At 48.6% G+C, this 22,823-nt stretch overlaps 1 protein-coding gene across 10 annotated transcripts in view; it reads right to left on the bottom strand.

Moving 5' to 3' along the window:
- Window positions 1–418: 418 nt before the first annotated feature.
- LOC130194743 (liprin-beta-2-like) overlaps window positions 419–22,823 on the bottom strand; it is a 119,448-nt gene continuing 97,043 nt past the window's right edge. For all 10 annotated transcript variants that reach the window (XM_056415871.1, XM_056415870.1, XM_056415874.1 and 7 more), the window contains 11 exons: window positions 20,038–20,155; window positions 19,489–19,599; window positions 19,071–19,221; window positions 17,875–17,986; window positions 17,704–17,792; window positions 16,470–16,601; window positions 15,625–15,750; window positions 15,296–15,484; window positions 2,682–2,746; window positions 2,002–2,359; window positions 419–1,916 (listed from right to left, as the gene is read on the bottom strand). In XM_056415871.1, the coding sequence (XP_056271846.1) occupies window positions 1,365–1,916; window positions 2,002–2,359; window positions 2,682–2,746; window positions 15,296–15,484; window positions 15,625–15,750; window positions 16,470–16,601; window positions 17,704–17,792; window positions 17,875–17,986; window positions 19,071–19,221; window positions 19,489–19,599; window positions 20,038–20,155 (2,003 nt within the window). In that variant the 3' untranslated portion in view covers window positions 419–1,364. The remainder of the gene's footprint in view (window positions 1,917–2,001; window positions 2,360–2,681; window positions 2,747–15,295; window positions 15,485–15,624; window positions 15,751–16,469; window positions 16,602–17,703; window positions 17,793–17,874; window positions 17,987–19,070; window positions 19,222–19,488; window positions 19,600–20,037; window positions 20,156–22,823) is intronic.

Consider the following 22,823-nt stretch of genomic DNA (forward strand, 5'->3'; position numbering starts at 1 on the left):
AGTGCCCATTCTAGTTATTATTAGTTTCGTTGTCGTGTTCTAAACCATTATTTTCATTTTTACTTTCATAAAATGTTTAACCATTTATTTAATTATTTTAAATGTATTTTTATTCATAGAACACCCCACAGGGCGGAGCTGTGTCTCAAATCAATCGTAAGGTTCCCCGCTTGCAGATGATGAATATCACTTCTATGTGACATGAGGTCTCCTCAGCTCCGCCCACAACAAACTCAGAAAAACAACAACAAAGACAGTAACGAGGTACTAAACAAATGAGTCGGATACACAGTGAGAACATATGTATTCATATTTAACTGATGTGTTATTTGACAATACAAGAGATGTACAATATTTGCAGATTCATCCGTTGTTTGTTTCCCCCCCCCCCCCCCCACACACACACTGTACACAGATGTAACGTTACTATGGTAACATCAACTGTATTTTAATGGGGAGAAAGAACAAAAAAGACAACAATTTGTTTTAGAATAGTTTCATCCTTTCAGAATTGACTGTGAATAAAAGGCTGAACGTTCGTTGTCGATACACATTTGAAAGAAAACAAGAATGAACCTCGAGCAGAGAAAAAATTGACTTCCGTACAAATTTGTGTTTATTGAGTAAATATGGGAGTTTGAGCTGCTCGTTATGCAAAACATCCCAGGGAAGAACGCCCTGTTCAGTCCTCTGTGTTTTCAACGGCAGCAGAATAAACCGACACAATATTATCATTCGTGATATTTAATCATTTTAATTGACCGATGGCAAATCAACATGTCTCGAACAGGTGTGTGTTTGCTGTACAGCAGCCATCATCATTGTTGTTCCTTACACTCGAGTGAACACTGTGAGAAGGTGTTTTATTTTTCTCAGTGAAGGAAAATAATACCCAAAATTGAGAATAAGTGGATTATTTTTTAGTACGAGGCACATCGTACTAAAAAATAATCCACTTATTCTCATTTTTGGGTCTCATTTTCCTTGTATCGCAGTGTAGCTCTCAGTAAAAAAGACACTTTGTCAACATATCACAGGAGAATAAAGACAACAGAGTTCCCGACTAAAAGCTTGAGCTTTGTGTTCTGCTATTTCAGAAATGCTATGATGAGACCTTTTCATAATTCGTGTTTGGCCTCATTTTTTAACGATGTGTTCTAACGTGTTTAAAAGGATTAAGTTGTGAACTGACATTCTTGTTGGAAGAAAAAAATACCACAATCTTATATATATATTTATATATATATCTACGTCTGGAGGCTGTTCCTCCAGAGATCCACCAAAATAAATCCCCAATCTCTACCCCACTAAGTCGTCCTCGTACCTCGCGGCGTCGGCGATGACATCTCTGGCCTCGCTCTGCTTCAGCTGAACTTAATCATGAGGGTCAGGGCGTCTCCATCTTTCTTGGAGACGACGGCCTGCATCATGCCTGACGGCGTGTACAGATACCTCGAGCCTTTGAAGAAGTTCTCCACGAACGCCCTGTTGATCTTGTCGCACTTCCCGATGGCCGCCTCGAAGTTGTTGCTGAGGACGCCGTAGATGTTGCCCCTGTCGCTCTTCTTCCCCACGAACAGGAAGAGGGCGTAGCAGTCCTTGCCGACGGAGGTGCAGAAGTCCACCAGCCGCTCGTACCTGGTGTTGTTGCCGGACTCGCAATGGGCGATCAGGACCGACTCGCTGAAGGCCTCCGGGCTCACGCCGTCCTCCTCGTCTTCCTCCTCCTCCTTGGCCTGCAGGTGCAGGACCTGCACGGCGATCTGGATCTGGGGGTTCTTGGAGGGCTTGTCCAGCTTGGCCCAGACCCAGTCGGCGCCCAGGAGGACGCGCTGCTCGGGCGTCATGGCCGTGCAGTTGAAGGTGTCCGTCATGTTGAGGTCGACGCTCCGAGTGATGTACGTCATCAGGAACACCTGTCGGGAGACGAGGCGGTTCAAACGACCCGCGACAACGAGAGAGATACAAACGTCTTCTTCTTCGCTGGAGAACGTTACCGACCTGAGTCAGCACCTCGGTGCTGGGGCGGAACTTGTCCTCCGGGTCTTTGAAGAGGAGGTACTCCTGAGTTCTGGACGAGGCGGCGGAGATGCAGTCGTTGAACAGGTCGATGAAGTTGTTGGGTTTGGCCCTCGGGGGCCTCAGCGTGGAGAAGATGCTCGGCCGGGGGCTCTCGGCGGCGCCGTCGGCGGCGCGCCTTTGGAAGCGCTCCTTGAAAGAAGCGACGAATTGGGAGTTCTGGAAGGAGTTCTGGAAGGGGTTCTGGAAGGGGCTCTGGGAGGGTTTGGGAGCGGGTTTGCTGCCGGATTGGCCCATGGTGGACTGACGGCGGAGGTCAAAGGTCAGTCTCCCTGGTGCACTGGAAGAGGGCAGTGGTCAAAGTTGAGTCCAGGGTTTTGAGCTTCATCTGTAGTGATGCTGTCCTGCCATATGGAAGCATTGCTCCGGGTCCGGGTCCGGGTCCGGGTCAGGGTCAGGGTTAGGGTTAGGGTTAGGGTCAGGGTCAGGGTCAGGGTTAGGGTTAGGGTCAGGGTCCGGGTCAGGGTTAGGGTCAGGATCAGGGTCCGGGTCAGGGTCCATTTAGCAGTGAATACATTGTCTCTTCATACTCTACATAACAAGCATAACAACAGTGGTCAATACCGAGGTCCGATATCTCTTAAAGAACGGAAGCTGCTCACCTGGACGGGTCTGGAGGTTTTCCGTAGGAGTTCAGAACCGTTCCTCCTCTGCCGCGGCGCCGCACCTGGAGAGATACACAGGCGTGTGTGTGTGTGTGTGTGTGTGTGTGTGTGTGGAGCCGTGTGCGAGGCTCAGGCTTCAGTCTCCTGACGTGTACAGAACCTTCTGTCGAAAAAATAATCCTAATTCCCATCCCAGCGTCCCTGCAGCGTTAACACGGGCGTGGCGTCGACACTCGTCTCATTTTTAGGTAAGTCAACACGGAACTCATCTTCCCGGTTACCGGGGGGACGCCTGAGGGGCGACGGGTAAACATGGCCGCTTCACCGGCTCAGGCAACGCGGGTCTCAAACTGTGGGGCGCGACCCTCGAGTGGGACGCCGAGGGCGCCGAGGTATTACAGGGGGGGGGGGTTCACATATTACAAAAGTACGTGTGCATATTTACGTTACGGTTACGGGGTTAACAGGTTACAAGGTCCCTGAAAGCACCACCGTGTTGACTCTGTGAGGAGACGGGAGGTCCCTGAAAGCACCACCGTGTTGACTCTGTGAGGAGACGGGAGGTCCCTGAAAGCCCCACCGTGTTGACTCTGTGAGGAGACGGGAGGTCCCTGAAAGCACCACCGTGTTGACTCTGTGAGGAAACGGGAGGCCCCTGAAAGCTCCTCACAGTCAACACAGTGGTGCTTTCAGGGACCTTGTAACCTGTTAACCCCGTAACCGTAACGTAAATACGCACACGTACCATTTGAACTTGTTTAGTTGAGTTTTCCACATTGTTATGACCTTGAAAAGATATCCCGTGTCAAACATGTTGATTGCAGCCACAATAAGCCACTTGCCAAATATGAGTTCTGTTTGTTTCCAACCTTTATTGACATTGTTAATAATAATAATAATCATTTATTTTATATAGCGTCGTTGTTCTCGTCTGATGGAGCCGTCCGGTTCAATTAGAAGTGAACGCAATTGTCTTTGTTCTATCATTTGAAAGCAGACGGAGGAGTCACACGACGTTGTTATTTCAATACAAATTCAGCGTGAACTTTGTTCCTTGACAGAAGGAGCGTGAGAGCCGCCGCTCTGCTGTGGAGTCACTGATGAAGAGGAGAGGGCCTTCATCAGACACGTGTCACTCACGGCCAATGGGAACCTCGTCCTTCTGGAAGCTGCGGGACCGTCCAATGGCTGAGCTCCGCACCGCGTCCCTGAGTGTGTGCAGTAGCCTGAGGCGACCTCGCCCACAGCGTCTTCTGTCCTCCTCCGGAGACTCAAACCCCAAAACAAACACCTCGTGCGTGTACTTTGTAGAGCGGCTCGTCTTTCCGGTTAGACGGAGCTGAGGAACAGCGCTGGGGGGGGGGGGGGGGGTCACATGATCCGTAGTGTCGTGATGCCAGACACAATAGTTCCCGAAAACAACAATTCAAATGAATTCAGTTTATTTTGTGCAGCCCAATATCACAAATTCCCCTCAGAGGGCTTTACAAGCTGTACACAGACATCCCTGACCTTTGACCTTTGACCTCACATCGGATCAACAACTCCCAATGAGTCTGACAGAGTGTAGGAATAGTTGGTAGTCGGCATGGACCACGATCCAGACCTCCATCATCCATCAGGCAGATGGAGGGAGAGAGGAGGGTGGGGGGGGCGGGGCCTCAGACTCATCCGGTCCAATGAGACGTGAAGTCACGACTCGGATCCTTTGACGACGCGTGTGGCGACATTTTTCATTTATTTCTCGACACAAACACGACAACATAAATAACAACGCCCAGAGGAGGCGAGGCGCTCTCCCGCGGTCGCCAGCTCGTCGGGTTGATGAGAGAACGCAGCGTGAGCCCCATCGCCATGGCAACTAAACACAGAGCAGCCGATGGGAAGAACCCTCCACGTGGGGGGGGGGGGGGGGGTAGTTCTAAAGACTAACGGCCGCTGCAGAACCTTTATTTACTCAGACGTGAAGCTGTCAGTGAACTGATGATGTCATGGTGTCACTGCCCCGATATGGGGTGTTGATCAAATATAGCTGAAGGAGGAGGTAGAGGAGGAGAAGGAGGAGGAGGAAGAGAAGGAGGAGGAAGAGAAGGAGGATGAAGAAGAGGAGGAGATAGAGGAGCAGGAGGAGGAAGAGGAGGAGGAGGAGGACCAACCAACACCTGGTTGGGCTTGGTTGGAAGTGATCCTGTGTTTTCCTCGTCCCCAAACCAGGAGAGCAGCGTGTTCACAGTGAGGTCATCTGAGGTCACAGTGAGGTCATCTGAGTTCAGAGTGAGGTCATCTGAGTTCAGAGTGAGGTCATCTGAGGTCACAGTGAGGTCATCTGAGTTCACAGTGAGGTCATCTGAGGTCACAGTGAGGTCATCTGAGTTCAGAGTGAGGTCACCTGAGTTCAGAGTGAGGTCACCTGAGGTCACAGTGAGGTCATCTGAGGTCACAGTGAGGTCATCTGAGTTCACAGTGAGGTCACCTGAGGTCACAGTGAGGTCATCTGAGGTCACAGTGAGGTCATCTGAGGTCACAGTGAGGTCATCTGAGGTCACAGTGAGGTCATCTGAGGTCACAGTGAGGTCATCTGAGTTCACAGTGAGGTCATCTGAGTTCAGAGTGAGGTCACCTGAGTTCAGAGTGAGGTCACCTGAGGTCACAGTGAGGTCATCTGAGGTCACAGTGAGGTCACCTGAGGTCACAGTGAGGTCATCTGAGGTCACAGTGAGGTCATCTGAGGTCACAGTGAGGTCATCTGAGGTCACAGTGAGGTCATCTGAGTTCAGAGTGAGGTCATCTGAGGTCACAGTGAGGTCATCTGAGTTCAGAGTGAGGTCATCTGAGTTCAGAGTGAGGTCATCTGAGGTCACAGTGAGGTCATCTGAGTTCACAGTGAGGTCATCTGAGGTCACAGTGAGGTCATCTGAGGTCACAGTGAGGTCATCTGAGTTCACAGTGAGGTCATCTGAGGTCACAGTGAGGTCATCTGAGGTCACAGTGAGGTCATCTGAGTTCACAGTGAGGTCATCTGAGTTCAGAGTGAGGTCATCTGAGGTCACAGTGAGGTCATCTGAGTTCAGAGTGAGGTCATCTGAGGTCACATTGAGGTCATCTGAGTTCACAGTGAGGTCATCTGAGTTCAGAGTGAGGTCATCTGAGTTCAGAGTGAGGTCATCTGAGGTCACAGTGAGGTCATCTGAGGTCATGTTGCAGATCAACAAGGATATCACAGGCTCTGTGTTCGCTCTACGGCACAGAGTGAAGACGAAGAGTGAAGACGAAGAGCGAAGACACTGAAGTGGTTTGACATGTTTGTGAAGCGGAGCCGGAGGCGAGGCGACTGAGATGACTTCAGCACACAGAACCACAAGAACCACGAGAACCACCAGAACCACAAGAACCACAAGAACCACGAGAATCAACAAAACCACGAGAACCACCAGAACCACGAGAACCACAAGAACCACGAGAATCACCAAAACCACGAGAACCACCAGACCAACGAGTACCACAAGAACCACCAGAACCACCAGAACCACGAGTATCACGAGAACCACAAGTACCACGAGAACCACCCGAACCACAAGAACCACGAGAACCACATGAATCACCAAAACCATGAGAACCACCAGAACCACCAGAACCGCGAGAACCACCAGAACCATGAGTACCACAAGAACCACGAGAATCACCAGAACTACCAGAACCACGAGAACCACAAGAACCAAGAGAACCTTCAGAACCACGAGAACCACGAGAACCTGAGGACCACGAGAACCACGAGAACCACGAGAACCTGAGGACCACGAGAACCTGAGGACCACGAGAACCACGAGAACCTGAGGACCAGGAGAACCACGAGAACCACGAGAACCTGAGGACCACGAGAACCACGAGAACCACGAGAAACAAGAGAACCTTGAGAACCTTGAGAACCACAAGAACCTTCAGAACCACGAGAACCAAGAGAACCTCGAGAACCACAAGAACCTTGAGAACCACAAGAACCTCAAGAACCACAAGAACCTTGAGAACCACAAGAATCACGAGAACCAAGAGAACCTTGAGAACCTCGAGAACCACGAGAAACAAGAGAACCTTGAGAACCACAAGAACCAAGAGAACCACAAGAACCTTCAGAACCAAGAGAACCTTGAGAACCTTGAGAACCACAAGAACCTCGAGAACCAGAGAACCACAAGGACCTGAGAACCACGAGAACCACGAGAACCTGAGAACCAGGAGAACTACGAGAACCAAGAGAACCACGAGAACCACGAGAACCTTGAGAACCGTAAGAACCAAGAGAACCACAAGAACCATGAGAACCTTGAGAACCACAAGAATCACGAGAACCACGAGAACCAAGAGAACCTTCAGAACCATGAGAAACAAGAGAACCTTGAGAACCAAGAGAACCTTGAGAACCAAGAGAAGCACGAGAACCTTGAGAACCACAAGAACCTTGAGAACCAAGAGAACCACAGGAACCTTGAGAACCACAAGAATCACGAGAACCAAGAGAACCTTGAGAACCAAGAGAACCTTCAGAACCATGAGAAACAAGAGAACCTTGAGAACCAAGAGAACCTTGAGAACCAAGAGAAGCACGAGAACCAAGAGAACCTTGAGAACCAAGAGAACCACAAGAACCTTGAGAACCAAGAGGACCTTGAGAACCAAGAGAACCACAGGAACCTTGAGAACCACAAGAATCACGAGAACCTTGAGAACCAAGAGAACCACAAGAACCAAGAGCACCTTGAGAACCAAGAGAACCTTCAGAACCATGAGAAACAAGAGAACCTTGAGAACCAAGAGAAGCACGAGAACCAAGAGAACCACGATAACCTTGAGAACCAAGAGAACCTTCAGAACCATGAGAAACAAGAGAACCTTGAGAACCAAGAGAAGCACGAGAACCAAGAGAACCTTGAGAACCACGAGAACCTTGAGAACCACGAGAACCACAAGAATCACGAGAACCTTGAGAACCATAAGAACCTTCAGAACCATGAGAAACAAGAGAACCTTGAGAACCAAGAGATGCTTGAGAACCAAGAGAACCACCAGAACCAACAGAACCACAATAACCACGAGAACCACAAGAACCACGACCGGTTGTCATGGTTCCTCCCTCTCACTCAAACTTCTGTTCAGAGCGATGAAGAGCATCTTGTGATGAAGAGCATCTTGTGTGTGAGTGAGCTGCACGAGTCATTACCAGCAGCTGGTGTGTGTGTGTCTGTGTGTGACTGTGTGTGTGTGAGAGTGTGTGTGTCTGTGTGTGAGTGTGTGTGTCTGTGTGTGTGTGACTTTGTGTGTGTGTGTGGTTGTTGATGCTTTCAGAGCTTCCATTTGTAACATGGTACCCTCTGTGATCGCCATCTGCAACGCACAGACACACACACACACACACACACGGACATGCACACACACACACGGACACACACAGACTCACACACACACACGGACACGCACACACACACGGACACACGAACGGGGACACACGCACACTCGGATAACACGCACACACACTCACACATACACACAAACTTACTGACACACACACATTCACACTCACACACACACACACACACACACACAGCTGGTGTGGTTTGTGTCGTTCCCATGAATCAGAACATCCAAACTAAAGAAGAAGAATCGGACCCGCCTGACGTGTGATTCTGTTTATTAAAGATTCGGTCAAACATTGGACATTCGTGACGTCTCCATGACAACAGACGAGCGTTCTTTTCTTTCCTATAAAAATATTATGACAGCAAATATGAAAATAAGAGTAGAAAACGACGCCCCGTGTTTTACATGCCGCTTCTAAATTATCTCTGCGATCACATAAATATGAAATTAAACGCCCAGTAATATTATGCAAATATTGCACAAGTTCATCTCCACGAACAAGAAGGGTGTTAAAAGTGATAAATAGTAACGGGTGGGGTGAGCTCCTCCACTGGCGGTGCACACGGTGGAGTAACGGCTGCACACGGAGCCTGGGACAGGAAGTGATGTCAGAGCTGTCCGTGCATCCTGGGACAGGAAGTGATGTCAGAGCTCCGCCAGGCTGGAGCCGGAGGTCTGGAAACGAGTCTCTGCAGCGGTGGTGTCAGTCGCATCTCTTCACTCGTAAGGCACAGGGGGGGGGGGGGGGGTATTATGCAAGCACAGGAATCAGAGTCGTAGCAGTGGGACGTTGTCGTCATGGAGACGGGTCAGCTCTGAGAGGGGGCGGGCTCTCTGTCCAGGATGGGGCTGAGGCCCCTGAAGCCGGCGTAGGGCCGCACCGGCTCCACGGGACAGACGTAGTCCGAGGACGCCTCGGGCCGCCGGCTCCGCCTCCTCCTCAGGTGGGTCAAGGTGGAGAGGCCCAACTTCTTCAGCTGCAATGACAACACAACATGAAATAACTTCTGTTCAACCAAACGGATCTTTGGAAGTTTTGTTCATTCTTCATTATTTGTACGACTTTATATAGAAACCCAAAGAGCCTCTCTACCTCCACCTGATGGGTGATGGAGGTCTGGATCATGGAGGTCTGGATTGTGGAGGTCTGGATTGTGGAGGTCTGGATCGTGGAGGTCTGGATCGTGGAGGTCTGGATCGTGGAGGTCTGGATTGTGGAGGTCTGGATCGTGGAGGTCTGGATTGTGGAGGTCTGGATCGTGGAGGTCTGGATCATGGAGGTCTGGATCGTGGAGGTCTGGATCATGGAGGTCTGGATCGTGGAGGTCTGGATTGTGGAGGTCTGGATTGTGGAGGTCTGGATTGTGGAGGTCTGGATTGTGGAGGTCTGGATCATGGAGGTCTGGATTGTGGAGGTCTGGATCGTGGAGGTCTGGATTGTGGAGGTCTGGATTGTGGAGGTCTGGATTGTGGAGGTCTGGATCGTGGAGGTCTGGATCGTGGAGGTCTGGATTGTGGAGGTCTGGATTGTGGAGGTCTGGATCATGGAGGTCTGGATCATGGAGGTCTGGATTGTGCGCCAATTCCGACTACCAACTATTCATACACTCTGTCACATTCCAGACCTCCACAATGCAACCAGTGAGTCTGATTTTCCCAGCTGCTCCTGAACGCATCATCTCACTCTTCCGGTAAGCTTTGGTTGCCAGCTCAACAGCGAGCATGACTTCTTCTTCTCTCCCTCCCGCTCCCTCTTGCTCAGTGTGTCTCATGTATAGTTATCCCCCTGCCTCCCTTAATGATAACGATACATGCAACAAGTGTAGTTTATTTGCTAGGTTGGAGGCAGGTCTAAGTGGGTTAGATGCACGGCTCCGCGCTATCGAAGCTCAGACAGCTATGCTAGTTAGCCCGCCCTCTCCCGTAGTCGGCGCGGAGCTACAGTCAGCTGTTAGCTGTGCCCCGGCGGTAACCGTGCAGCCGGATGGTTGGGTAACTGTTCGCAGGAGTAGTAAGTCTACACAGAAGCCCGCTGTGCACCAACCACTTCACGTTTGCAACCAGTTTTCCTGCTCAGCGACACACCGCTGAGGAACACACCCTGGTTATCGGGAGCTCTATAGTCAGGAACGTGAAAATAGCGAAGCCACGGACCAGAGTCGTGTGCCTCCCGGGGCCAGAGCGGGCGTGGAGTCTTGTTTGAAGCTGCTGGCTAAGGATAAGCGGAGATACAGTCAGATTGTAATACACGCGGTGGTAATGACGCCGAGCCCGTGGTCGGAAGTCACTAAAATTAATGTGGAATCGGTGTGTGCTTATGCCAAGGCGTTGTCGGACACCGTAATTTTCTCTGGCCCTCTCCCAAATTTGCAGACAGACGAATTGTATAGCCGAATGTCGTCTTTCAACCGCTGGCTGTCGAGGTGGTGCCCAGCGAATAATGTGGGCTACGTAGACAACTGGAAGACTTTCTGGGAACAGCCTGATCTGATGAGGAGGCGGCATTCATCCCACGTTGGACGGAGCGCGTCTCATTTCTGCGAATATGACCAAGTTGATCACCGGACTTAATCTATGACAACCCAGGGTTCAGATCAGGAACCGGGAGCAGAGTTGTAGTTTAACACCCTTCTCTGCTCTTCCATTCGAGCAGTTACCCACCCTTGACTTTAGAGTAGAGACTGTGTCTGTCCCACGGCCACTTCAATTAAATAAATCAAAAGTAAGCAGAAGAGGAGTCGTACACAATAACCTTATACAAGTTAACACAATTATTTCAGCAGTGCAACAAAATAGGTCTATTAAATGTGGTCTCCTAAATATTCGATCTCTGTCATCTAAAGCTGTGTTACTGAATGATTTAATATCAGATAATCACATTGATTTATGTTGCCTAACTGAAACCTGGCTGAGCCATGAAGAATATGTCTGCCTGAATGAATCGACTCCTCCAAGTCATATTAATACTCACATTCCTCGAGGCACCGGTCGAGGAGGTGGAGTAGCAGCCATCTTTGAATCGAGCCTATTAATTAATCCTCAACCAAAATTACACTACACCTCATTTGAAAGCCTTGTTCTTAGTCTTTCACATCCAACCTGGAAAACACTACAGCCAATTCGATTTGTGATTCTGTACCGCCACCAGGTCCATATTCAGAGTTTATATCTGAATTCTCAGAATTTATATCAAGTTTGGTTCTTAAAACCGATAAAGTTATTATTGTTGGAGATTTTAATATCCATGTGGATGTTGATAATGATTGCCTTAGTGCTGCATTCATCTCCTTGTTGGACTCGATTGGCTTCTGTCAGAGTACAGAAACCCACTCACAGCTTTGGCCACACGCTTGATCTTGTTCTTACTTATGGCGTTGACATTGAGCATTTGAACGTCTTCCCACAGAATCCTCTTCTGTCAGACCACAACCTCATAACTTTTGAATTTATGCTGCCGGAGTGTACTCCGTTAGTCAAAAGTTTCTACACTAGATGTCTAACTGATAGTGCTGTAGCTAAATTTAAAGAAGCGATTCCTTCTGTATTTGATTCGATACCACGTCTCAATATAACAGAGGACTCCTGGTCTAACTTTAGTCCGTCCCAGATTGATCATCTTGTTGACAGTGCCATAGGCTCTCTGAGAATGACACTGGACTCGATAGCCCCTCTGAAGAAGAAGACAGTGAGGAAGAGGAGGTTTGCTCCTGGTATAACCCTCAGACCCGCAAACTGAAGCAAACGTCACGAAAGCTTGAACGCATATGGCGTTCAACTAATCTCGAAGAATCCCGCTTAGTTTGGCGAGATAGTCTTAAAACATATAAGAAGGCCCTCCGTAATGCCAGAGCAGCCTATTACTCATCAATAATAGAAAAATAAAAACAACCCTAGGTTTCTCTTCAGCACTGTAGCCAGGCTGACAGAGTCACAGCTCTGTGGAGCCGAGCATTCCTATAAACCTTAGTGGTAATGACTTTATGAACTTCTTTAATGAAAAGATTTTAACTATTAGGGACAAGATTAATAATCTCTTGCCCATAACCAGTGCCAATCTGTCCTCAAGTGGAATGGCCTTGGAAACCGCTGTATGCCCTGGTGTATATTTGGAGGGATTTTCTCCTATCAACCGTGACCAATTATTTTCAACGGTTTCTACTTGAACACGTCTACCTGTCTCTTGGACCCCATCCCGCGAGGCTGCTTAAAGGCGTTTTGCCTTTAATTGGCGGCTCTCTATTAGATATTATCAATGTGTCTCTGCTAACAGGCCACGTACCACACTCCTTCAAGGTGGCTGTTATTAAACCTCTCCTGAAGAAGCCCACTCTGGATCCAGAGGTATTGGCTAACTACAGACCGATCTCTAACCTCCCCTTCCTCTCCAAGATCCTTGAGAAAGTGGTCGCAAATCAGTTGTGCGACTTTCTACATCATAATAGTTTATTTGAGAAATTTCAATCAGGATTTAGAAAACACCACAGCACCGAGACGGCACTGGTGAAAATTACAAATGACCTCTTAATGGCAGCAGATAAAGGACTCCTCTCTGTCCTGGTCTTGTTAGACCTTAGTGCTGCATTCGACACCATTGACCATGACATCCTATTTCAGAGACTGGAGCAGTCGATTGGCATTTCAGGCACGGCACTAATTTGGTTTAAATCCTATTTATCAGATCGATCTCAGTTTGTATTTGTAAACGATGACGCCTCGATAACCACCAACGTTAATCACGGAGTTCCACAATGTTCTGTGCTTGGACCAATTTTATTTACCTTATACATGCTTCCTTTGGGCAATATTATCAGGAAACACTCCATAAACTTTCATTGTTATGCAGATGACACTCAACTATATTTATCGATAAAACCAGAGGAGAGCAACCAACTCTGTAAAATTCAAGCATGTCTTAAAGACATAAAAACATGGATGACCTGCAACTTCTTGATGTTAAACTCAGACAAAACCGAAGTAATTTTAATCGGCCCTGAGCACCTCAGAGATCAATTATCTGGTGATGTGGATTCTGTAGACGGCATTGCCCTGGCATCCAACACCACTGTAAAGAATCTTGGCGTTATCTTTGATCGGGACTTGTCCTTTAACTCCCACGTAAAGCAAATCTCAAGGACTGCATTCTTTCATCTACGTAATATTTCAAAATCAGGCACATCTTGTCTCAAAAGATGCAGAAAAATTGGTTCACGTTCGTTACTTCGAGACTGGATTACTGCAACTCCTTATTATCAGCCTGCTCTAATAAATCTCTTAGGTCCCTCCAGTTGATCCAGAATGCTGCAGCTCGTGTTCTCACTAAAACTAAGAAAAGAGATCACATCACTCCTGCACTAGCTGCTCTGCACTGGCTCCCAGTAAAATCAAGAATCACTTTTAAAATTCTTCTCTTAACCTACAAAGCCTTGATTGGTGATGCTCCATCATATCTTAAGGAGCTTGTAGTACCATATTGCCCCACTAGAGAGCTACGCTCACTAAATGCGGGACTACTTGTAGTTCCTAGAGTCTTAAAAAGTAGAATGGGAGCCAGAGCCTTTAGTTATCAAGCTCCTCTTTTATGGAACCAGCTTCCAATTTCAGTCCGGGAGGCAGACACAGTCACCTCGTTTAAGAGTAGACTGAAGACTTTCCTCTTTGACAGAGCTTATAGTTAGGGCTGAATCAGGTTCACCTGGTCCAGCCCCTTGATATGCTGCTATAGGCTTATAGCTGCCGGGGGACGTTTAGGATGCACTGAGTACCTATCTCCTTTTTTTTTCTCTCCTTAAGGATGAATTTTCATCTCTCAATCACACGTTACTAACTCTGCTTTCTCCCCGGAGTCCTTTTGACTTTCGTCTCATGGGGTCATCGGACCCTATGAGACGGCATAGATCCTATCTGCCTGATGGATCGTCTGGGTCGTGGAATTCCTGCTCATGACTACGCCACTGTCCTGTTGAGACTCCGCCCACTCCTCCTCCCCACCGCCATCTGCCTGATGGATCGTGGAGGTCTCCATCGTGGAATATGCCTACTATGAACTATTCATACACTCTGTCATATTCATTGAATGTATTTTAACTCTAAATCTGTCCTTCTGTACACATTACATCTATTGCATCTGTCCATCCTAGGAGAGGGATCCTCCTCTGTTGCTCTCCTGCAGGTTTCTTCCCTTTTTTTCCCCCCTGAAGGGTTATTTGGGAGTTTTTCCTGGTCCGATGTGAGGTTTTGGGGCAGGGATGTCTATGTGTACAGATTGTAAAGCACTCCGAGACAAATTTGTAATTTGTGAAATTGGGCTATACAAATAAACTGAATTGAATTGAATTGTTACTGTGTTATGACTCCTTCTGGTCACATGACATCTATTGTTCTGTCCATCCTGGAGAGGGATCCTCCTCTGCTCTCTCCTGAAGGGTTCTTACCTTTTCCCTTTGAGGGTTTTTATTCTATTTCTTTGGAGTTGTTCCTGACCCGATGTGAGGTCAAAGGTCAAAGGTCAGGGATGTCTATGTGTACAGGTAGTACAGCCCTCTGAGGGGGATTTCTGATATTGGGCTGTACAAAATAAACTGAATTGAATTGAAAAAGATGAATGAGGAGGTCGCTCTGCAGACTGTGATAGATATCGACAACGCAGAGTTCACTTCCTGTCTGAGGCCGGAGGGTTCCCAGATCCCAGCTGACAGAGGCCCCCACGGTGAGTTAGTGGCCCTCAGCAGAGGAGCTCCATGCGGTATGCAGCCTGCCAGACTCCAATTGGCAGGCAGAGCTGTGACGTAGCAGACATGAAGGAAGAGAGTGCTTCAGGCGTGGCACGGCGGTGCTGGATGGGTTCAAGTCCCATGCAGAACGTAGTTATTCGTTGGTGTTGAGGAAAGGTAACGCCGACCACGTTCTTTTCCTAAACCTTAACATGTTGGTTTTTGTTGCCTAAACCATACTTTTTGTGTGTGTGTGTGTGTGTGAGTGTGAGTGTGTGTGTGGAGTGAAGAGCTCATTGTGAACCGTGACCCCCGCGGGACACCGGACACACACTCTACGGAAACCCCTGAGGGACTAGAGGACACAGTTCCAGAGCGTCTCGCTGCACTGAGCACCTCTCTGTGGTCAGGGGGGCGGAGCTTAGTGCTGGGGACCCAGAGGAGCTGTTTGTGGGTCTGAGGTGTGGGGAGCAGAGTTCTTCCTCTCACCTTGACCCTGGCCGTGATGCCCAGCGGGCTGTAGCCCGGCGCCTCGGCGTGCTCCCTCTTCTCGCGGTGCGCCTGCGCCCCCACCAGGCGGCTGAAGTTGGTGTTGAGGTGGCGCCGCAGCAGCGTCTTGTGAGGAGGGATGCTGAGCAGCAGCGCCATCGTGTCCCAGTTGAAGCGCGGCTCCAGCATCTGAGGGCGGAGACGTGTGGAGGCTGAGTGTGTCCTCTGTGCGTGTGTGTGTCCTGTGTGTGTGTGTGTGTGTCCTGTGTGTGTGTGTGTGCGTGTGTGTGTGTGTGCATGTGTGTGTGTGTGTGTGTGTGTGTCCTCACCAGCAGCCCTCCGTGCACGCCGCTGCCCCGCAGGTTGGGGGCGTACTCTGCCAGATCCACAGATCTCAGCCACTCCATGACCCGGTGGTTGGACCACTGGACCACCTCACTGGGCGTGAACTGGTTCTGAAACACACACACACGCACACACACACAGACGCACGCACACACATACGCACACACACACATGAAGGAGTGCATGATTCATATTCGACCATTTCTCAAACCATGAAAACGAGTTTCAGAAAATCTTTCATATTTAGAATGTTTTCTTTTCTAAAACATACATAAAGAAACGGTTTAACTTCACGTTCTCTGGTCAGAGACACCGTCACCACGGGGGGGGGGGGGGGGGGGGGTATTATATAAACACACGGCATCCACACAAGGGATCAAAGAAACAGGGCGATATAGAAATGGACGTATGATTAAAAGATGAATTACATAGGAGAGGAAAAAACCAATAGAGACGGAGAGTAAAGGTCACAACGCCAGATATTAAATCTGTTGTTATTGTCGTCTCTCTCGCCTCTCTCGTCTCTCTCGCCTCTCTCGTCTCTCTCGTCTCTCTCGCCTCTCTCGCCTCTCTCGCCTCTCTCGCCTCTCTCGCCTCTCGTCTCTCGCCTCTCGCCTCTCTCGTCTCTCGCCTCTCGTCTCTCTCGCCTCTCTCCTCTCGCCTCTCGTCTCTCTCGCCTCTCGTCTCTCCCGCCTCTCGTCTCTCGCCTCTTCTCTCTCGTCTCTCGCCTCTCTCGTCTCTCTCGTCTCTCGTCTCTCTCTCTCGCCTCTCTCGCCTCTCTCGCCTCTCTCGCCTCTCTCGTCTCTCTCGTCTCTCTCGTCTCTCTCGCCTCTCTCGCCTCGTGGCCGGGTCGGCGCTTGAGGCAGTTGGAGCTGAACTTGTTGACGTGGAGAACGTGAATGGCACACTTGATGCTGAGGTGATGCAGCTGACTGGTCACTTTGAGGAATAACAAGTCGTTCTGAGAGGGAGAGAGAGAGAGAGAGAGAGAGAGAGAGAGAGAGAGAGGGAGGGAGGAGGGAGAGAGAGAGGGAGGAGGGAGAGAGAGAGAGAGAGAGAGAGAGGGAGAGAGAGAGAGAGAAATGGAGAGAGAGAGAGGGAGAGAGAGAGGGAGAAATGGAGAGAGAGAGGGAGAGCAAGAGAGAGAGGGAGAGGGAGAGATGGCGAGAGAGAGGGAGAAATGGAGAGAGAGAGAGGGAGAGCAAGAGAGAGAGAGAGGGAGAGGGAGAGATGGCGAGAGAGAGAGAGTGTTTTTAATGTGTCAATTTAATTTGTTATTTTTTCCCATTCTTTTTTAAAATTGAAAGTAGGCATCAATGGGAGATTGTAGAGAAGTCTTTCAGACAGTTGACGTCACATGTGCAGATTTTTAGATGATGCTCATTTTAGTGATACATATTTCGAGCAAGAATTATAAAACATAAGACATAACAACAAAAAGAGACAGAATGAAACAAAAAACTAAAAGAAAACAATGTATAACTCGATGTATTCTCTATTCGTACATTCATAGATTTATGAAAATATAATCAGGTCTATGAGGTGTTTTGCGTATGGATCCCATTTTTCCCCAATATGCCAAAGTGTTCCGGTTTGATGCCGTTATCGTCTCCGTGTTGGGAATGTCCATCCGGAGGATTCAGAGGACGACTTTCTGGTGTAACACCCTGTTCCATGTCTCCTCTGTGTCTCCTCTGTGTCTTCTCTGTCTTAATTGTTTAATTCCCTGCACCTGCCCTCAGCCACTCTTGTCTCGTTACTGTCTGATGTCGTACACCTGTGTTTCCCCCCCTATATATTTTGTCAGTCTTTCCCTTGTCTGCTGTCGGATTGTCGTCTCTAGTTCCGTGTCCTTTTCCCGTCGTCCTGTCCGTGTTCCTGGTTCTGTTTGACCCGGCCTGCCCTGAACCTGGATTCTCTGCCTGCCCCTTTTGGACCTTGTTGTTTTGCCTCATTAAAGAGCGCCTTTTAAAAATTCATATTGCGTCCAGCCTGTCTCTGCGTCCGAGCCTCACCCCGTGACAAGAACCTGACACTCTCAGCTGTTATCGGACCAAACTCACCACAGCGAGGTACTGCAGCATCTGCCCATCCACCCGGCCTTCATTAAACTGGTCTTTGTATTGAGGGAGTCCGATGTCATCGAGCCACCCTGTGGAACACAGACGCACAGTTAGAATGCAAGGCGACCTCCGAAGTCATTTCAGCGTGGGCCTTCTGTTGTCGTTGCGTACGAGTGACCCAGATGTAGTCGAGCTCCGAAGACTTCTCCGGCTGCCCGTTGCCGAGCGTCTTGATGGCCAACTGGAGCTTCTTCCTGTGGAGCGGGTTCTTCATCGCCAGTTCCTGGAGACACCGTGAGAGAGGGAACTCATTTCACGTGGTCACAATCTGACCGATGAGCCCCCTTCAAGGGATCCGAGCTAAAGGATCCTGATGACTCATCACAGATCTTTACTTCACATTTAGAATCCGAGGGAAACGGGACAAGATATCTGTTGGTTCTAGTTCAAGTGTTATTTAGCAATAACATAGGAGCAGGTTTTGCTTTGATGCAGGTAAGAAGTCCTTGTGAAGAGCGAAAGAGGCGCAACTCAACATCAACTGATGATGATTTAGCTATTTAAATGAGCTTGAAAACATTTAACACTAAAGTCTCAAGTTGCTAATCGGACTGTAAACAATGAGCCGCTCACGGAGAAGGAAGTCTGGGTCTGGATATCTGCTGAAATATAGACCCTCAACCCCAGAGACTCATCACCGGACTGATAGACAATGGTTAAGAGACTGATGAGAGAGGCAGAGAGGGGGAGGTGGTCTGAGGAGGTCTATGGTGGTCTGAGGTAGTCTGAGGAGTTCTTAGGAGGTCTGAGGTGGTCTGAGGTGACGTACTACGTTGGTTTAAATCCTATTTATCAGATCGATCTCAGTTTGTATTTGTAAACGATGACGCCTCGATAACCACCAACGTTAGTCAGGGAGTTCCACAAGGTTCTGTGCTTGGACCCATTTTATTTACCTTATATATGCTTCCTTCAGGCAATATTATCAGGAAAACCACCATCAACTTTCATCGTTATGCAGATGATACTCAATTATATCTATCGATCAAGCCAGACGAAAAAACAAGCCGAAAAAGCAAATCTCAAGGACTACATTTTTCACTTACGTACCATTTAAAAAATAAGGCACATCTTGTCTCAAAGCCATGAAGAAAAATAAATTCACGCATTCGTTACGTCTAGACTAGATTACTGCAACTCCTTATTATCAGGCTGCTCTAATAAGTTTGATCTGAGGTGGTCAATGTGACAGTGTTGAAGGCGAAACTAACAAGCGCGGAGACAGGCAGCGCTAAACGCCAAGCAGACAGGCAGAACTGTAACACATGCGGCTGGGTGGGAGACCCTTTGAGGACAGGAGGTGGTACCTTCTCCAGGTCTTGCTGGGTGGCCGACAGCAGAGTGTCACCGCCGGTGACCCAGTGCTGAGCAAAGACGCCATACTGGCCCAGTCCAATGTCCTCGAGCCACCAACACACCTGCTCTGTGCTCCACTTGGAAAAAGGCAACTTCAGGTCTCTGACATGGAGAAGAGAAACATATCAACACGTGCAGTTCATGATAGCGTCGGGCTCCAGATCATTCCACAGGCTGCTGGGGGGAGCTTAGGATACACTGAGCACCTCTCTCCTCTTCTCTCTCTCCTTATGGATGAATGTACATCTCTCCATCACACATTACTAACTCTGCTTCCTCCCTGGAGTCTTAGTGACTTCACGTCTCGTCGGGTCCATTGGGTCCATCTCTTGACTTATTCACACACACATGCGTCGGGGTTTTTCCTACCGTGTGTTCCCGAGTCTCGGTCCAGCTGTCGCTCTGAGGCCTCCCCTCCGAAACTCTCCCAGCTCGGGGTCATGGACCTGGGCAGGATTACCTGACTGGCTGCGACGGATCCTGTGGAACAACAGAAACACCACGTTTAAGAGTCGACTGAGACTTTCCTCTCGATGGTCTGATAGTGAGACCTGAACCAGGTTCACCTGGAGAGACCTAGAGATGCTGCTAGAGGCTGAGAGGCTGAGGGGGACGTGAGGATACACTGAGCTCCTCTCTCCTCTCCTCTCTCCTTATGGACGCTTAGGATACACTGAGCTCCTCTCCTCTCCTCTCTCTACTTATGGATGCATTTCCATCTCTCCATCACACATCATTAACTCTGCTTCCTCCCCAGAGTCTTTGAGACTTCACGTCTCTTCGGGTCCATTGGACCTGGCTGGGTCTGATGCCTCCTCCCTGGTGAGCCGGCCTCCGGTCTCGGCCCTGCTGATGCCAACCAGAGGATGCTGCTAATGTGTAACTACATATACAGTAAATGTAATCTTCAAAACTTACTTCCCCCAGAATTTCTTCATGCCTCTGTGAGTCTTCCTGTTTTCTGGTGAGACGGGGGACTGCTGTCCGGAGTCCACTCCAGAGGACCGGGGGGACTGGTCCAGCTTCTCTGGAAGTCCTGCACAGACACACAAGAAAGAACTGACTGGGAGTACATCTGGGATCCAGAATAAATTCGATGTTCTTTTGGCTCGGCAGAGACCACCGCTGTATGGTTCTTTCATTGGAAGCCTAATACACAAGGTGTTCACCACTGTTTAACCACATGGAAACTACTAGAGCACAAAAGATGCACATCAATATTAATCATCGTGGCAGCGGGGTGTGTTTGGGCTCGGCTACAGAGTGGGTGGAGCAGGGGTGTGGTTCAGGGAACGGTGTCGGAACCAGGTCTAATTGGCCTCAGCTGGTGGCTGAGTGTTAATCAGTCACCAGCTGAGACCAATCTTGTGTGTGTGTGTGTGCATTTGTCTCCCTAAAGGAGCAGTAGGGAGGAAACCTACCGGTGACAGCCACAAACCTGTTACATTCAATTCAATTCAGTTTATTTGTATAGCCCATTTTCACAAATTACAAATTTGTCTCGGAGTGCTTTACAATCTGTACACATAGACATCCCTGCCCCAAAACCTCGCATCGGACCAGGAAAAACTCCCAAATAACCCTTCAGGGGGAAAAAAAGGGAAGAAACCTGCAGGAGAGCAACAGAGGAGGATCCCTCTCCAGGATGGACGGAACAGCCTTTAGTTATCAAGCTCCTCTTTTATGGAACCAGCTTCCAATTTCAGTCCGGGAGGCAGACACAGTCACCTCGTTTAAGAGTAGACTTAAGACCTTCCTCTTTGACAGAGCTTATAGTTAGGGCTGAATCAGGTTCACCTGGTCCAGCCCCTTGATATGCTGCTATAGGCTTATAGCTGCCGGGGGACGTTTTAGGATGCACTGAGTACCTATCTCCTCTTTTTTCTCTCCTTAAGGATGAATTTTCATCTCTCAATCACACGTTACTAACTCTGCTTTCTCCCCGGAGTCCTTTTGACTTCACGTCTCATGGGGTCATCGGACCCTATGAGACGGCATAGATCCTATCTGCTGATGGATCATCGACGTCTGGGTCGTGGAATTCCTGCTCCTGACTGCGCCACTGTCCTGTTGAGACTCCGCCCACTGTTGAGACTCCGCCCACTCCTCCTCCCCACCGCCATCTGCCTGATGGATCGTGGAGGTCTCCATCGTGGAATATGCCTACTATGAACTATTCATACACTGTCATATTCATTGAATGTATTTTAACTCTAAATCTGTCCTTCTGTACACATTACATCTATTGTTCTGTCCATCCTGGAGAGGGATCCTCCTCTGTTGCTCTCCTGAAGGGTTCTTCCCTTTTTCCCCCTGAAGGGTTATTTGGGAGTTTTTCCTGGTCCGATGTGAGGTTTTGGGGCAGGGATGTCTATGTGTACAGATTGTAAAGCACTCCGAGACAAATTTGTAATTTGTGAAATTGGGCTATACAAATAAACTGAATTGAATTGAATTGAACAATAGATGTCATGTGACCAGAAGGACAGATTTAGAGTTTAAATACACATTCATCTGAACAAAAACAACACAGCACCGAGACAGCACTGGTGAAAATTACAAATGACCTCCTAATGGCATCTGATAGAGGACTCATCTCTGTTCTGGTCTTGTTAGACCTTAGTCCTGATAGAGGACTCATCTCTGTTCTGGTCTTGTTAGACCTTAGAGCTGATAAAGGACTCATCTCTGTACTGGTCTTGTTAGACCTTAGTCCTGATAGAGGACTCATCTCTGTTCTGGTCTTGTTAGACCTTAGTGCTGATAGAGGACTCATCTCTGTACTGGTCTTGTTAGACCTTAGTCCTGATAGAGGACTCATCTCTGTACTGGTCTTGTTAGACCTTAGTGCTGATAGAGGACTCATCTCTGTACTGGTCTTGTTAGACCTTAGTGCTGATAGAGGACTCATCTCTGTCCTGGTCTTGTTAGACCTTAGTGCTGATAGAGGACTCATCTCTGTACTGGTCTTGTTAGACCTTAGTGCTGATAGAGGACTCATCTCTGTACTGGTCTTGTTAGACCTGAGTGCTGATAGAGGACTCATCTCTGTACTGGTCTTGTTAGACCTTAGTCCTGATAGAGGACTCATCTCTGTACTGGTCTTGTTAGACCTTAGTGCTGATAGAGGACTCATCTCTGTACTGGTCTTGTTAGACCTTAGTGCTGATAAAGGACTCATCTCTGTACTGGTCTTGTTAGACCTTAGTCCTGATAGAGGACTCATCTCTGTACTGGTCTTGTTAGACCTTAGTCCTGATAGAGGACTCATCTCTGTACTGGTCTTGTTAGACCTGAGTGCTGATAGAGGACTCATCTCTGTACTGGTCTTGTTAGACCTTAGTGCTGATAGAGGACTCATCTCTGTACTGGTCTTGTTAGACCTTAGTGCTGATAGAGGACTCATCTCTGTTCTGGTCTTGTTAGACCTTAGTGCTGATAGAGGACTCATCTCTGTTCTGGTCTTGTTAGACCTTAGTGCTGATAGAGGACTCATCTCTGTACTGGTCTTGTTAGACCTTAGTGCTGATAGAGGACTCATCTCTGTACTGGTCTTGTTAGACCTTAGTGCTGATAGAGGACTCATCTCTGTACTGGTCTTGTTAGACCTTAGTGCTGATAGAGGACTCATCTCTGTTCTGGTCTTGTTAGACCTTAGTGCTGATAGAGGACTCATCTCTGTACTGGTCTTGTTAGACCTTAGT

The sequence above is a fragment of the Pseudoliparis swirei genome, chromosome 6 (assembly GCF_029220125.1).
Source record: "Pseudoliparis swirei isolate HS2019 ecotype Mariana Trench chromosome 6, NWPU_hadal_v1, whole genome shotgun sequence".
Classification (NCBI taxonomy): Eukaryota; Metazoa; Chordata; class Actinopteri; order Perciformes; family Liparidae; genus Pseudoliparis; species Pseudoliparis swirei.